At 35.6% G+C, this 13329-nt stretch overlaps 1 protein-coding gene across 1 annotated transcript; it reads left to right on the plus strand.

Annotated features, from left to right (window-relative positions):
* Positions 1-4620: 4620 nt before the first annotated feature.
* On the plus strand, positions 4621-12779 carry LOC114291287 (uncharacterized). The gene is made up of 7 exons (XM_028235338.2): positions 4621-6246; positions 6803-7371; positions 9620-10258; positions 10553-10994; positions 11096-11249; positions 12099-12192; positions 12351-12779. The coding sequence occupies exons 1-7, from the start codon at positions 5149-5151 to the stop codon at positions 12469-12471; spliced, it is 3117 nt and encodes a 1038-aa protein (XP_028091139.2). The 5' UTR covers positions 4621-5148; the 3' UTR covers positions 12472-12779.
* Positions 12780-13329: the final 550 nt, after the last annotated feature.

The following is a 13329-nucleotide window of genomic DNA, read 5'->3' on the forward strand; positions in this document are numbered from 1 at the left end:
ATTTGAGTTACTGTAGCCTTTACCTTGGCTCGTTTTACTCATTTTGGTTTTGAAGTGGGTTGAGATTAGGACGGAGAAGATTGAACTGAAACCACTCCTGGCAAGTATGCCAGGAGGTCTTCCACAACGGCTTTACTGTGACCCATGTCTTCGGCAGTGGCAGCGACAGTAACCTTGGTGTCGAAGTGGATAATAAGAAGGGCCATAGGAGGGTTAGCTGGATCGTAGGCCAATGTCTCTGATTCTCGGCGTCTGCGACTTTGAGTTTTACTAGCTGGTGCGTTTGTTAGGGCACAACGTCGGCATCGGCGCTGGGATGTTAGGATAAGTTGGGGGGGCAGAGGTGAACTAGATCTAAAGAAGAGGCCTGGTCTGGCCTTGGCGATGAAGCAACTGGTAGGGTGGATGCTGATGGGGGAGTCTTACTTCGACGGAGAACGTCGGGCAAAGCGGACTTGTAAGTTGGGATATAATCAAGCAGCAAAGGGGCTTTGCTCTTATCAATATCCAAACCTAGAAGCCTTTTCAGATCAAGGCTGGAAAGGAAAGTTTGGCGGAAATCCTTTGATGGCTGGGGAAGAGTTGTAAAAAAGAAACAAAAAGAAGATATTAGTACAGATAGATGAACTAGCAATGAGATGACTCAGTTCTTACCATCACCCTCTTTAAATACTGCTCGGCGCAGAGGAAAGAGATCAAGATCATCATCAGGTGCAAACTCTCAGTTGCCCGAGACGATCAAGTAATCATCTCCAGCACCCTTGTTGGAGTTTTGGAGGTTGGCCAGGGTATCTACCCTTCACCTAAACATACCCATGATGTCGGTTTAATGAAGTTGGTATAAGATTTCAGAAAAGAGTGATTGATAGGTTTAAAGACCTCGGCTAAACCCTAAACAGGCACTGGGGCAAGGGTTTTGAAGATTTATAGGGAATTTGTTTCAATTTTCCTAATAATGTGATTTCTATCAAATCCCAAACCTAAATCTACATAAACGAGAATCAAAGGCCAAGAATCTGAAAAACAGACAAGAGAAAACAGAAAAGGCACCAAGAAGGAATCAGAGGCAAAACTCAAGAATCACATGAAGGAGAAAAAAAACTCAGATATGGCAAGATCAGTGCTAGGCATTTAAATATAACCAATACAATATGCCAAGGATGTGATTAGTAATACGAATGGCGATCCAAGGAATTACAAATCCATAAGACATTGAGTGAGTGTGTGAAGGCAATGTGTACGAATCACAAACAAACGCAATTGATAGTCGAGAGACATAATGATAAACTTCAAAATTCAAAGTAGATTTGAGAAATTGAGCTGTGAATACAAGATTCAATAACAACGAATGCAGTAAAAAGAGCATACAGTGAGTTCAGAGAAAAAACATATGCAAAACAGTACAAGACTAACTAGAAAGAAATAAGAAATTAATGACTTACCGAAGAAACAAACGCCAGGATGAAGATCGCTGGAGTCAGACGACGTGAATGGTCGGAAACAGATGATGAAAAGATTGCCAAAGGAGGTAATCAAAACAAGTGCAGAGCTTCGAAGGTATGAAAATGGCAGAATCTAGAAAGCGAAAATTTAAGCACAAAAGAGAGAAATGCAAGAATGAAAAGTGAGAAGACAGAAAGAGAGAAGGAGTTTTGTCAAAAACACAAAAATGCAACAAAAATGAATTGATAGTGCCTGTCAAGCGGCGTGGATTGAATCGACGTGACTTGATGGCACATGCCAGGTATAAACCAATGAGGAAGGGACACGTGGAGGAAACGGTTGAAAATACTGTGCATGACAGCTCATACGCAATTAGAACTCTTGAAATTCTTGAAGTACTGAGGCCATAACCTTGGCTAGAGGAGCGATTTCAGTTGAGATGCTTAAAGAACTTGATTCTTGGTTCTTGGTCCTTGATAGAATGGGCAATAGAGTCTTGGTTACTTGAAGCCGACGAGTCATGATCTTGGTCGGAGAGATGAATGGAATGTTAGCCGACATGTTATGTGGACAAACGATGTAGGTTCCATCACCTCAGGTTACTGAGGTAATAGAACCTAGGGAGTAGTTGTAGGGAAATATTTTGAGGTGACGCCGAAGTGTCAGCCGAGGTGCCATGTGGCCTGGTCATGTTGCCGAGATGATCTCGGATAGGCCGAGGTTATTTGCGGAGATACCGGAATCCGAGATAAGTGGATAAGGGACAAGAGTCCTAGAATAGAGGAGGGTCTCAGTTAGGACAAGAATAAGGCTCATGAAGAGTTTATCTCTATCTAGCCGAGAGTCTAGGATAAGCATTGAGTCTGAATCCACTAAAGTGAGGCTTCTAAAAGAATCAGGTCACTGTTGGTTATAAAAGCAAAATGCCATCGTGGATCTAAGATAAGTTCTTTTCTAGTTAGTTTTGAGTACTCTTTGCTATCTTTGAGAGATATTGATTACTGACTTGATCGTCAGAGTGCCCCCGGGTGGACGAATCACCACCATATTCTCATCTTCTTGTGCAGGTTGTTAGACTTAATCTATTCTTCCGGTACTCTCCAGCTGAGTTCCCCGTTTGGTTATGTGGTCAAAAATCAACATCCACAATTATCACTATCATTAACAAATCTATGCAATTTCATCATTCCATCAATCCAAATCAAACCAAACCCACCTTTGAAGAATATATTTGTAACAAAATTGACTAGACATAAACAGAGTTTCGATTTACAACAATGGAGAAACATAGAGTTTTGAACATAGAGCAGCAATGGACGAACACAAAATTTTGAACACAAAGTGACAATAGAGGAACACAAAGTTTCACTGTAACGATTTTACTACCATGTGTAAACTAGAGTTTCTAAACCCTAACAAATAGAGAGTTTTAAAATCCTAGCACAATGAAACAATATCACAAATGTAAATGAAACTGATCAAAAAAAAAAACGTGAATAATGGTAACTACCACAATAGAAGTAGCAACAAAAAGGAAATGTGTATATCCTTTTTCTATATAATACATATCAACAATAGACATAAGGGTATAATAATTCAACAAACAATATAAATCAGGAAAAAGAAAGATCTCATGGAATAAAAGTACAAATACATGGGACTAAATACGTTATAATTTTTCTTGGTGGATTTATCGGGTTAAAACACCTTTAAATGAGATTTATCAATAAAAAAAACCTCTTTTTTTTATCAAATTTAAATTTATAAAAAAAAAAATAGTTAGAAGTATATCCCAACCATTTCATCAAGGTTGTATCAAATTATGAAGGAGAATTTTTTTTTAAATACAAAATGAACTAATTCTCTCACCAAATTTTCAACAATCATATTAATATTTTAATTTGATAGAAATTTAAATACAATAAAGATTGGAAATTATTTTCTTCATAGAAAAAAAATGATTAACACATATTTTAAAGATAAGTTTGAAAATTTTCAAAAAGATTTTATTTACAAAAAATAAAAAATAAAAAGCATAAAAGTTGAAGTGTTATATATCATATAAACTTTTTAACCAAATTTTTATTTAAATTCAATTATAAAAAATAAAAAAAAAAGATTAAACATTAAAGATACTGTAAATATTCTGTTTGGTTCATTAAAATAAAATTAAATAGAATAATTATTCTATTATAATATTGAAAAATATATTACAAATAAATTATTATTAACCATTATTAGGAAATTATAATTTTATAGGAATCTAAGAAAATAATTATTTTATTTCATTATATTTACTTTATTTCAAAGGGTGATTACTGGATATTCTGGGATACGACCACATATAATCTATAATATTATAATTGATAAAGGGGTAATTTGGGAAGATACCTAAAAGTTAATTTAACTTTTAATCTATTTTGAGTCTCATATTTTTACACACAAAATGACAAAAAAAAAATCAAAAAATCAATTTTTAACTAACTTTCTAAATCACCCCAAAAAAGAAAAGATGTTATAATTTTATATTGAATATTTGAAAAATCAACAATGATTCATCTCACTAAATTGGGAGCACTAAATGACAACCAATGAGGTGGAAATTCAAAAAAAAAAAAAAAAACCATACAAGAGCAAAGAAAAATGATTTAGACCTCTAAAAAAAAACCTCTAATGGAGCTCTAATTTGTCTTTTTCTTCTCCCTTTTTTGTCTTTTACTTCACTGTTTGTTTTTTTTTTTTTTTTTTTTTACTGGACAACTCATTAGAGCTGTACTGCAGAAGCTCTTGCACCAGCTCCGCAAGAGCAAAACATCCCATCATGTGGGACCCACACCACTTTAAAGCTATTAGTGCTCCTATTTGAGTAATGATAGAGACCCATTTTTGGAGAACCCCACAACCCCCATAATGATCTACATCATCATTCATGATGTAGATCATTATGGGGGTTGTGGGGTTCTCCAAAAAAGGAGTCTCACTCATTTCTCATATATATACAATACATTTTTTAATACATACCAAACAAGCATTAAATGATAAAATTTCATAACCCGAATTACTCAAAATAACATTATTTTGACACATTTAAACTATTAGCCACACAAATTCGCCCTACTAAACACTTTTCAGTTCAAAAATCAAGCAAAACATGAGTGTCAGGATTTCCAACACCTTATTCCTTTTCCTTTATTTTTTACTTCTTTTTGACCATAGGCAGGCTCCCAAGCTTATATTTTCATCTTTTTCTCTATGTCAAAAAGGCTGTCAAAAATGTTCATTGGGTTTTGCTTCACCGCCAAACTTAGTATAATCAACAATGTCCCTACATCCTCAACGGTTCAAATCCAACGTCTCTCTCTCTCTCTCTCTCTCTCTCTCACCAAACTCTCAAACCACCCAACTCTTCTCATCGTCAATCACACAGTTCACCGCCATCTCACTCCTTCGCTTCCCTCTCCTTCGGAATCTCCAATTTTGCCTTTCATTTTACTGTCACCAACACATTACCTCTGCAATTCTCATCCACAAATCCTCCACCATTCATCTTCTCTCTCTCTCTCTCTCTCTCTCTCTCTGTAAATATAGGTATTAATTTGAAAACCATTGATTCACCTCTTCTTGTTCATTTTTCTTCTAAGAAAGTTCAGATTTTTTTTTCAAATTCTAGATATATAGAGAAAAAGAGATGTGGGTCTGTGATGAATGTCGGGATCGATTGTATTGATATGTTTTCTGTCTCTTCTTTCCTTATCTTCAAATGGATTCTTTGAGAAACCATTGATTTCGCAATTCCGTATTAGATTTTCGAAAAAAATGGCGTCTTCGCAGGTAGAAATCACTTCCTCTGCGCCTTTCGGTTGTGTTCTGAGAGATCACAACCGGCGAGAACGATGCAGCAGAGAAATCAACGCCCGAAATGCTTTCCAGAAAAATCTCAAACACTTGGTGTGCATTTCAAGTTCGGCCCCTGATGAGAATACTCAAGATGAGAATTTTCAAATTCACGACCACCATGAGAATCAGGGGGAGGAATTGTCACCCAACAGCGAGAGACACGGCCAAGTTCTTGATAGGTGGGCACGAGCTCGAGAAATGGTGACCGCCATTGATAAACAGAGTGGAGAGCAGAGAGAGAATTCTCCGACTCAATCTGACGCCTCTGCCGAAATTCCCAATCTGGGTGGCGTTTCTACTCTTGTTCAGAGGTGGAGGGACTTAGCTGAGGCTGCTCTGAATCAAAACGCCAACAGAAACAACCCCAATTGGTCTTCCTCCCCTGTTTCCATCTCTGTCAACACCAATTACAACCCTGAAAACTCTTCATTCGTCGATGCAACGCCATCTGAAACCCGTGAATCTGTCGATGAAAGGCTCGACTTCCCTTCTGTAATGATAGAGGACTCATTCATTGACTGGGAATCGGACAGGATGGCCCCGAGCGGACCCCCTTCCGAGGATGCAGGAAGAGGAGAGGGTGGACCGGAGAGAGAGAGGGTGAGAGTGGCAGATGTGATTAGGAGGTTGACACTGAAAGCTGAGAATCAAATTCAGGGCTCTCATGATTCAGAGCATCAGAGTTTTGGGAATGAATTGTTGCCTAGGCTGCGAACATTGTCAGCATTGGATCATCATCAACAAGAAAATAGGTGTTTATCGCCTGTCATAAACTCGCCCTGTATTCGAGGGCGTCAAGCATTCAATGATTTGCTTATGCAATTGGAGGGCGACAGGCTTAGGGAGCTCGATTCCCTGGTGGAGCGTCGAGCAGTTTCAAGATTCTCCCATAAAGGCCGCATTCAGGTTATATTTCCATTTCTTCAATTTGGTTGCAATTTCGAATTCATTATCATAGGTTATGATCTAGTTTTTGTTGTTTTGAAACGGTTTTTCTTTTGTCCATGGGCAATGAGTTTTGGATGTATTGGGCGTATCTCTATTTATAGAAGCTTTAATTTTTGTGCTTATCTTAATTGTTGGTTCAGTTTATTTGTGGCGAAAAGGGGCATTTGAATGGTCTTAACTCCTGAACATGCAGACAATAAAATTAAATAAAAAAAATTGAGACAATTTTGAATTCCATTGAGTTTACCGTCATCAAATCACTCAAAATTCAGTTATTTCAACTACACTCAATGATCTTTCAAATTGATCAAGACACTCTAGTTCATGGCCCTTTCTCACTAATAGTAATAGGTTCATGATTCGATTTCGATCATTATGGATCAGTACCAAGATGGTGTCCTATAAGTTCAATTATGGAATAAACAAGTATTTCAACTGTCATTTGAACATACTTATGTAGTGCTTTTGTTTTATTATTATTATTATAATTTTATTTTTTATGGTATAAGTGTAGACAATGCTTCGCATTAGATTCCTGCGCCGCGAAACAGATGTTGGGCATCAAGAGCATCCATGTTCAGTGCCAACTGGGGTTCAAAAGCGTTTGCGTCATGAAGCAGCAATTGAGGCTCAACGGCATTCGCATTCAAGGGTAGTTGGGGATCAACAACATTCCTGTCATGAAGAACTAGTCAGAGATGAACCACACCTGCATTGTGAAGCAGCTGTTGTAGATGCTCCACAGCATTCACATTCAGTGGAAGTCAGGCCTCAACAGCAGCATTCATGTCATGGAGGAGTTGTCAGAGATCAAGAAAATTTATGTCATAAAGCAGGAGTTGGGGCTCAGCAGCATTCAAATTTGACGATAACAACGGGGCTTCAACAGCATTCAGATTCAGCTGAAGTTGGGGCTCAACAGCATTCAAGTCATGAAGCAGCAATTGGGAATCAACAGCATTCGTATACAGAAGCAGAGGAGGTTGAACAAAACTCACCAGTACTTAGTGATAGACAAGATTCACATTCAACGGCATCTAAATCAGGGCAACCTAGACAATGTTCAACAGTAGTGCTTCTAAGGTAAGGGCCTTCCTGTTTTCATAACCACTCAGTTTGATGCATAGAATCATGAGATTGTTACATAATTTTTTTTTCATGCATTCTTGATATATATATATATGAAGAAAATAAATAAATAAATTGGTGTTTGTTTGAGAACATTTTTTGACTATCAACTAAACACTAAACTTATCCATCAAAAGGGTAATGATTTACCTTTAGGAAACAAGAATGCAATAGGCTAATTATTTGTACTGTGAATTGCACTGACCTCTTAATTCCATTTTTGTCAAGCTAGTTTCTACTTCTAGTGCATCATGGTGTGTGTGTGTTTTGCATGTCTGAATGTGTGCGCGTAAGAGGGAATGAGTAGAAGATGATTTTACAATATGAATAGTATTAAATTGGAGTTGGAAATCATAAGAGAATTGGGAAACAAAGTATGTAATACAAATAGGAGTGGGAATTTGCAACACAACTTGAACCATACACAAAATTAGCGGGTTAGGGTTGACCATTTCTTAACACAAACACATACATGACATGACCCGATAACACGAATATTAAACAAGTCAGGTTAATATCAAATCTGTATACACACAAAATTGACACGGATAACCCATATAATGAAAAATCAGTTATACATTTTACTATTACTTCCACTAAAGAGTATCATGACATTTTTTAATCTTTTACATAATTATATCCTTAAAAATTATGTAAAATACGATTTTAAGGTCAATGTAAGTTTTGTTTTTGCATTTAATTGAACTCAATGTATTTTTTGTCTATTGTTTGAGTTAATCTAGTAAAAAACTATGATAATAAAATATAATTTTTATAAATTAAGTTGAAATCAAATATTTTTATAAATAATTTCATTTAATAGAGATTAGTTTATGACACGACCCCATAACACGAATATTAAACAGGTCGGGTTAGTGTCAAATCTATATAACATGAAATTGACACGGGTAACCCATATAATGAAGAATTAATAACACATTTTAATATTATTTCTACTAAAGAGTATCATGACATTTTTTAATCTTTTACGTAATTGCAATTTATTACTCCCTCCATCCCAAAATATTAGTCCCTTATTCCATTTTTCATTGTCCCAAAATATTAGTCCCTCTTTATAAATCAAGTACAAAAATAATGTAAATTTCATATTTTGCCCTTCTTTTAAATTAATAAACAATTTAAAAAGTACAATTATGACATTGATATTCCAAAAAAATGTACTATCAAAAGGGTAATTTCGGAAAATCAACCTTTTTCAAATGCAATAAGTGTACTACCAAAAAAAGTTGGATTCCCCAAAAGGGACCAATATTTTGGGACGGAGGGAGTAAAAAGTATGTAAAATATGATCTTAAGTTTAATGTAAGTTTTGTTTTTGTTTTTAATTGAACTTAATGTATTTTCTGTCTATTATTTGAGTTAATCTAGTAAAAAAATATAATAATAAAATATATTTTTCATAAATTAAGAAAATAAAATTAAGTTGAAATCAAATATTTTTATAAATAATTTTATTTAATAGAGATTAGTTTCATTAAATTTAACTTGTGAAGAATTTTTTAATTTGTTTCATACATTTGATATTTTTAGTTAATGGTGAAATTTTTTGATATGACTCGTTAACATGACACGAATCGGACACGAACCGAAAATGACTCGACATAGTAACACGAAATAATAAAAGGGTCGGGTTAGTGCTGAGGTAATTCTGACATGAATCACAAATGACATGACATGGACGCGACCCAACACGACATGACGCACACCCCTAGATACGAGGCCTTAATTCATAAAACTCTTCGTATAATGAAAACATGATAAGAAAAGAGAGAAACAATGATTTCCTAGGAACAAACACGGTGTTGTCAAGATCCTTTTGCATTACGGCTTAGAAAAATATCCAGCTTTCGATGAGAGTGACTCATATCAGGGTCATTAATAACAAACTTCTCTAATTCATCTTTTACAGAGAAAAAAAGTGTACACCACAGTGCAAAACAATTAAAAATGGTACAACCCACCGATCAAACATGGAACTTGGGGGATCTATCCTAAAGCTTTAAATAAATAATTTTGCATAAAAGTGAAGGCTTTATCAGCTTGGCAGCTCTTTGTTATACTCTGAAGGATTTATTTTTTAGACTTTGAATTGGATTTATGAATCTTTGGGCTCGTTAAAACAGAAACATGACAATAACTTCTTGTTCTAATTAACGTTATTCTAACTTTTAATTTAATTTAGGGAGAAATTTGACGTACACGTTGAGCATGATGCAGCTGATCTGAAAATCCACCACAAATTTGTGGTAAATAACATTCCAGATGTGAAAATTTCTTCTACCTCCAATCAATCTAGGGAAGAGCCTCATCATCAGGAAGTTAATAATAGGACTGAGCAGCAAAGTACATTTTCAACAGAAGATGTTAATGAAGAAGCTAGTCCAAGTTCATATACTGCATGGGAAGGAGCAAGCTATGAGTCTTGCAATCTTGACTCACAAGAATCTTCAGACAGATTGACAAGCAAATACTGCTTGGAAGAGAATGTGAACGCAGAAGAGCAAGATGCCAATAATGAGGAGCCAATAGCAACCAATGAGGACACGATAAGTGATGTTTCTCATCCACAGGGTGATTGGGAAGAACAAGAGGCCAGTAATCGGCAGCAAATGGGAATCTATCAAGACTGGATAAGTGAGGTTTCTCGCACTTGGAGTGAGTGGGACGAAGAAGAGGCCAATAACCAGCAGATAACAAATCAAGATTGGATAAGTGAAGTTTCTCGGCCAAGGAGTGATTGGGAAGGTCTCAGGCAAGCAAGGTACCAGGAGATGCTTGATCCTTACGTGCACAATGAAGATATACGACAACTCCTTGAAAGGTACACATCCCTCTGATTTCTTCTGAGTTCCATTTTTTTTCCCTTTTCAATTTCATAAATAATTTAAGCTTCAAGAATATAAAACACCTTGTTTCTGAAAAAACTCAAAAATGAAATGCAACATTTCTATTTATTTCTATGATATATACTGGTGGGACTGAGGACTTTTGCATTAATGTTACTGAAATGATTTGTAATTGAGGATGATTCAGATCATAATTTCATATTACTTGTTCTCGGTGTATTCATTTATTTGTGCTCAAAGCTCATTGACTTTCTAATTTACGTGTGCAGGAGAGGTGTATCAACATTTCTTTCAAGTAATTTACGAGACAAAATGGACCAATTGATGATTTCTCGAGTGGAAAGACTACCACATGCAATGGAAAATCAGCAAGAAGAAGATAATGGTTTACACTATAGACTAGAACAATTAATGAGGTCTCACATACAAAGGCAAACGCATACGATAAACAGTCAGCAAGAAGACGAAGAAGAAGAGGAGGAGCAAGTGGAAGAGGAAGAAGAGAGCTCAAGTGGACCACAATATAATGAAGTCAGTGACTATGTGGATCAAGTTGTATCTGGTGTGAGGTCATGGAGTCATGATTCTGATCACGAAGTCAGTTGTAATTCTGATCAAGCTGTATCTCCATCATTGCAACAACCCCAGTCATCTGAGTCTTCCTCTCCAGAAAGTCAACCCTGCTATTCTTTCACCAATCATTCTTCAGTTGTTAGTGCTTTTCTTCTCTTGTTCTTCTAAAAATTTCTTTATCTCTTTGAGTAATTTTTTTATTTACTTTATGGCAATAAATAATTTTGTGGGTCCAACAGGAAATGGAGCTCATGTATGATTTGAGAGGGCACATGGAGCAGCTGCACCGTGAGATGTCTGAGCTCCGAAAATCAATAAATAGTTGCATGAACATGCAGACAAAAATGCAACGCTCCATTAAGAAGGTGGTTGCAGCTGCTGTAAATAGCTCAGGTGAGAAGGAAGAGATAATACCCTCATTCCCTTGAACTATGAGAACATATGATTTATCTTCCTTTTTATTTATTTATTTAATCAAGTAGACTTATAGTATAGATAAAAGGATCCCTCATTCCCTTGAACTATGAGAACATATGATTTATCTTATTTTTTATTTATTTATTTAATAAAGTAGACTTATAGTATAGATAAAAGGATGACCAATCTCAATATGCTATTTAATGCATTAAAACCTCACACCCTAAAAAATGCTCATAAGGGACTAAAAATTGGTAATTTTAGGAATGTGGGATTGACTTATGTTGGATGCTGCCAATTAAGAGAAGAGAAGTGTCATTGCCTGAAAAATTCAATACCTAAAATGATATTGTAAACTACATATAATACATCTAAAGAAATCAACTTGGTAAAACCATCCCTTGTCATATGACATCTATAGATGGTGGAAAACTCAATTATGCTAGGTTTTTATGGTCCTATTTACTTGCAATGTATGGAAAATCAGTTGCTCATAGAAGCAAGAATCTCGGAGTCAAAAATTATTTTTCTTCTTAAAATTACTTTTAGATACAAGAAAGTTACTTTCATGATACTTCACACTTTATGTAACTATTTAAACTGTTTTCCATTCATTGGTTGCTCATAGAAACAAGAATCTTGGATTCAAATTTCATTTGTATTCTCAAATAAGCCCCTCCCTTTCCCACCACCACCACCACCACCGCTGCCACTTTTAGATGCAAGAAAGTTACTTTCACAATACTTCATACGCTTTATGCAACGGTTTAAATTGTTTTCCTTTTATCTATCTCATTAATAAAGGACACATGTTAATGATTGCAGTTAGAGGGGTGGAGAAGAAGTCACTCATTGAGGCTCCAATAAAAAGAGTTTGTTGTGTTTGCTTGGAAATGCAAGTTGATGCTCTCTTGTACAGGTACTTGCTTTCGAATCCAAGCTTTGCTTTTTCTTTTTGGTTCTTTTTTTTTTTTTTTTTTGGGGGGGGGGGGGGGGGGGGGTGAGTTCATTTCAGATCTTCAGCACCAGTAAAACTCATCTTAGTCATCGTGTCTTGTTGTCCCATTGGTTTTTCAGATGTGGTCACATGTGCACCTGTTTTAAGTGTGCCCATGAGCTGCAATGGAGTAGCGGTAAATGCCCAATATGTCGAGCACCAATAGTTGATGTTGTTCGGGCATATGTTAATGATTCCTAAGGAACTGGTGAACGAGTTCTTGCACAGAGGACCGTCTCTAATCTAAATTTTGATTCAACACGAGACACAAGTTGAAATTCTAATTTTCTTTTCTATTTTTTCTGTGTTCATGGGTTTTTTATTTTGATTTTACTTTGTTTATAGAAGGCCATGTTAACAATTGAATTATTGTATTTATTGATTTTTAAACAAGAAAGTCACTAAACAGTGCTTTCCTTTTGTAAGTATGTAATATTGTAAATGTTGTAACAATCTTGATTTATACTAATTTTGTTGAAATGATGCCAGAATTTTCCTTTGCACCATAAGATTGCTCTGTCTCTCTCTCTCTGTCTCTCTGTCTCTCTCTCTCTCTCTATATATATATATGTGTGTGTGTGTGTGTGTGTGTGTGTATTACACATTACCTTTTGCCTTCTACAGTGAGACTCTCGACTGTTCTCATCATTCATTGTAAGTTTTTTTTTTTTTTTCCTCTTTTTGTGGGCTGGTTGGATTGTTGGGCAATGTAATAGTTAAGATTGTGAGAATGGGCTTCCTTAAGTGCAGTGACTCCCAAATTAGGTAAGATGTTGGACTGAACAGATGATGCAGGAAGAATGTATCGAGAAGAAATAAGAACAATGATTTTGAATATGTTGATTTTTGAGAATCAATGCTAAAAATATTTCATTTATCTAAATTTGTTGATTCTAAACTCACTATATAGTCAAGTTAACACCTTGTAGGCCCATCAAATTTTTATTTTTTATTTTTTTTTAAATTTTTGCCAAAGGCCCTTATTGTCTAAAGACTACAGAGGCTAAAAGCCTCATCTTGATGTTTGGCTTAGGTTCTGAAAAAAATTGGGCTGGTAAT

This window comes from Camellia sinensis, chromosome 9, assembly GCF_055761805.1.
Source record: "Camellia sinensis isolate YWXY chromosome 9, ASM5576180v1, whole genome shotgun sequence".
NCBI lineage: Eukaryota > Viridiplantae > Streptophyta > Magnoliopsida > Ericales > Theaceae > Camellia > Camellia sinensis.

Coding starts and splice junctions, on each gene's coding strand:
- LOC114291287 (XM_028235338.2), top strand. CDS start 5,149: ATGTCGGGATCGATTGTATTGATATGTTTTCTGTCTCTTCTTTCCTTA. Junction 6,247..6,802: donor CCCATAAAGGCCGCATTCAG/GTTATATTTCCA, acceptor GTATAAGTGTAG/ACAATGCTTCGCATTAGATT. Junction 10,259..10,552: donor ATACGACAACTCCTTGAAAG/GTACACATCCCT, acceptor TTACGTGTGCAG/GAGAGGTGTATCAACATTTC.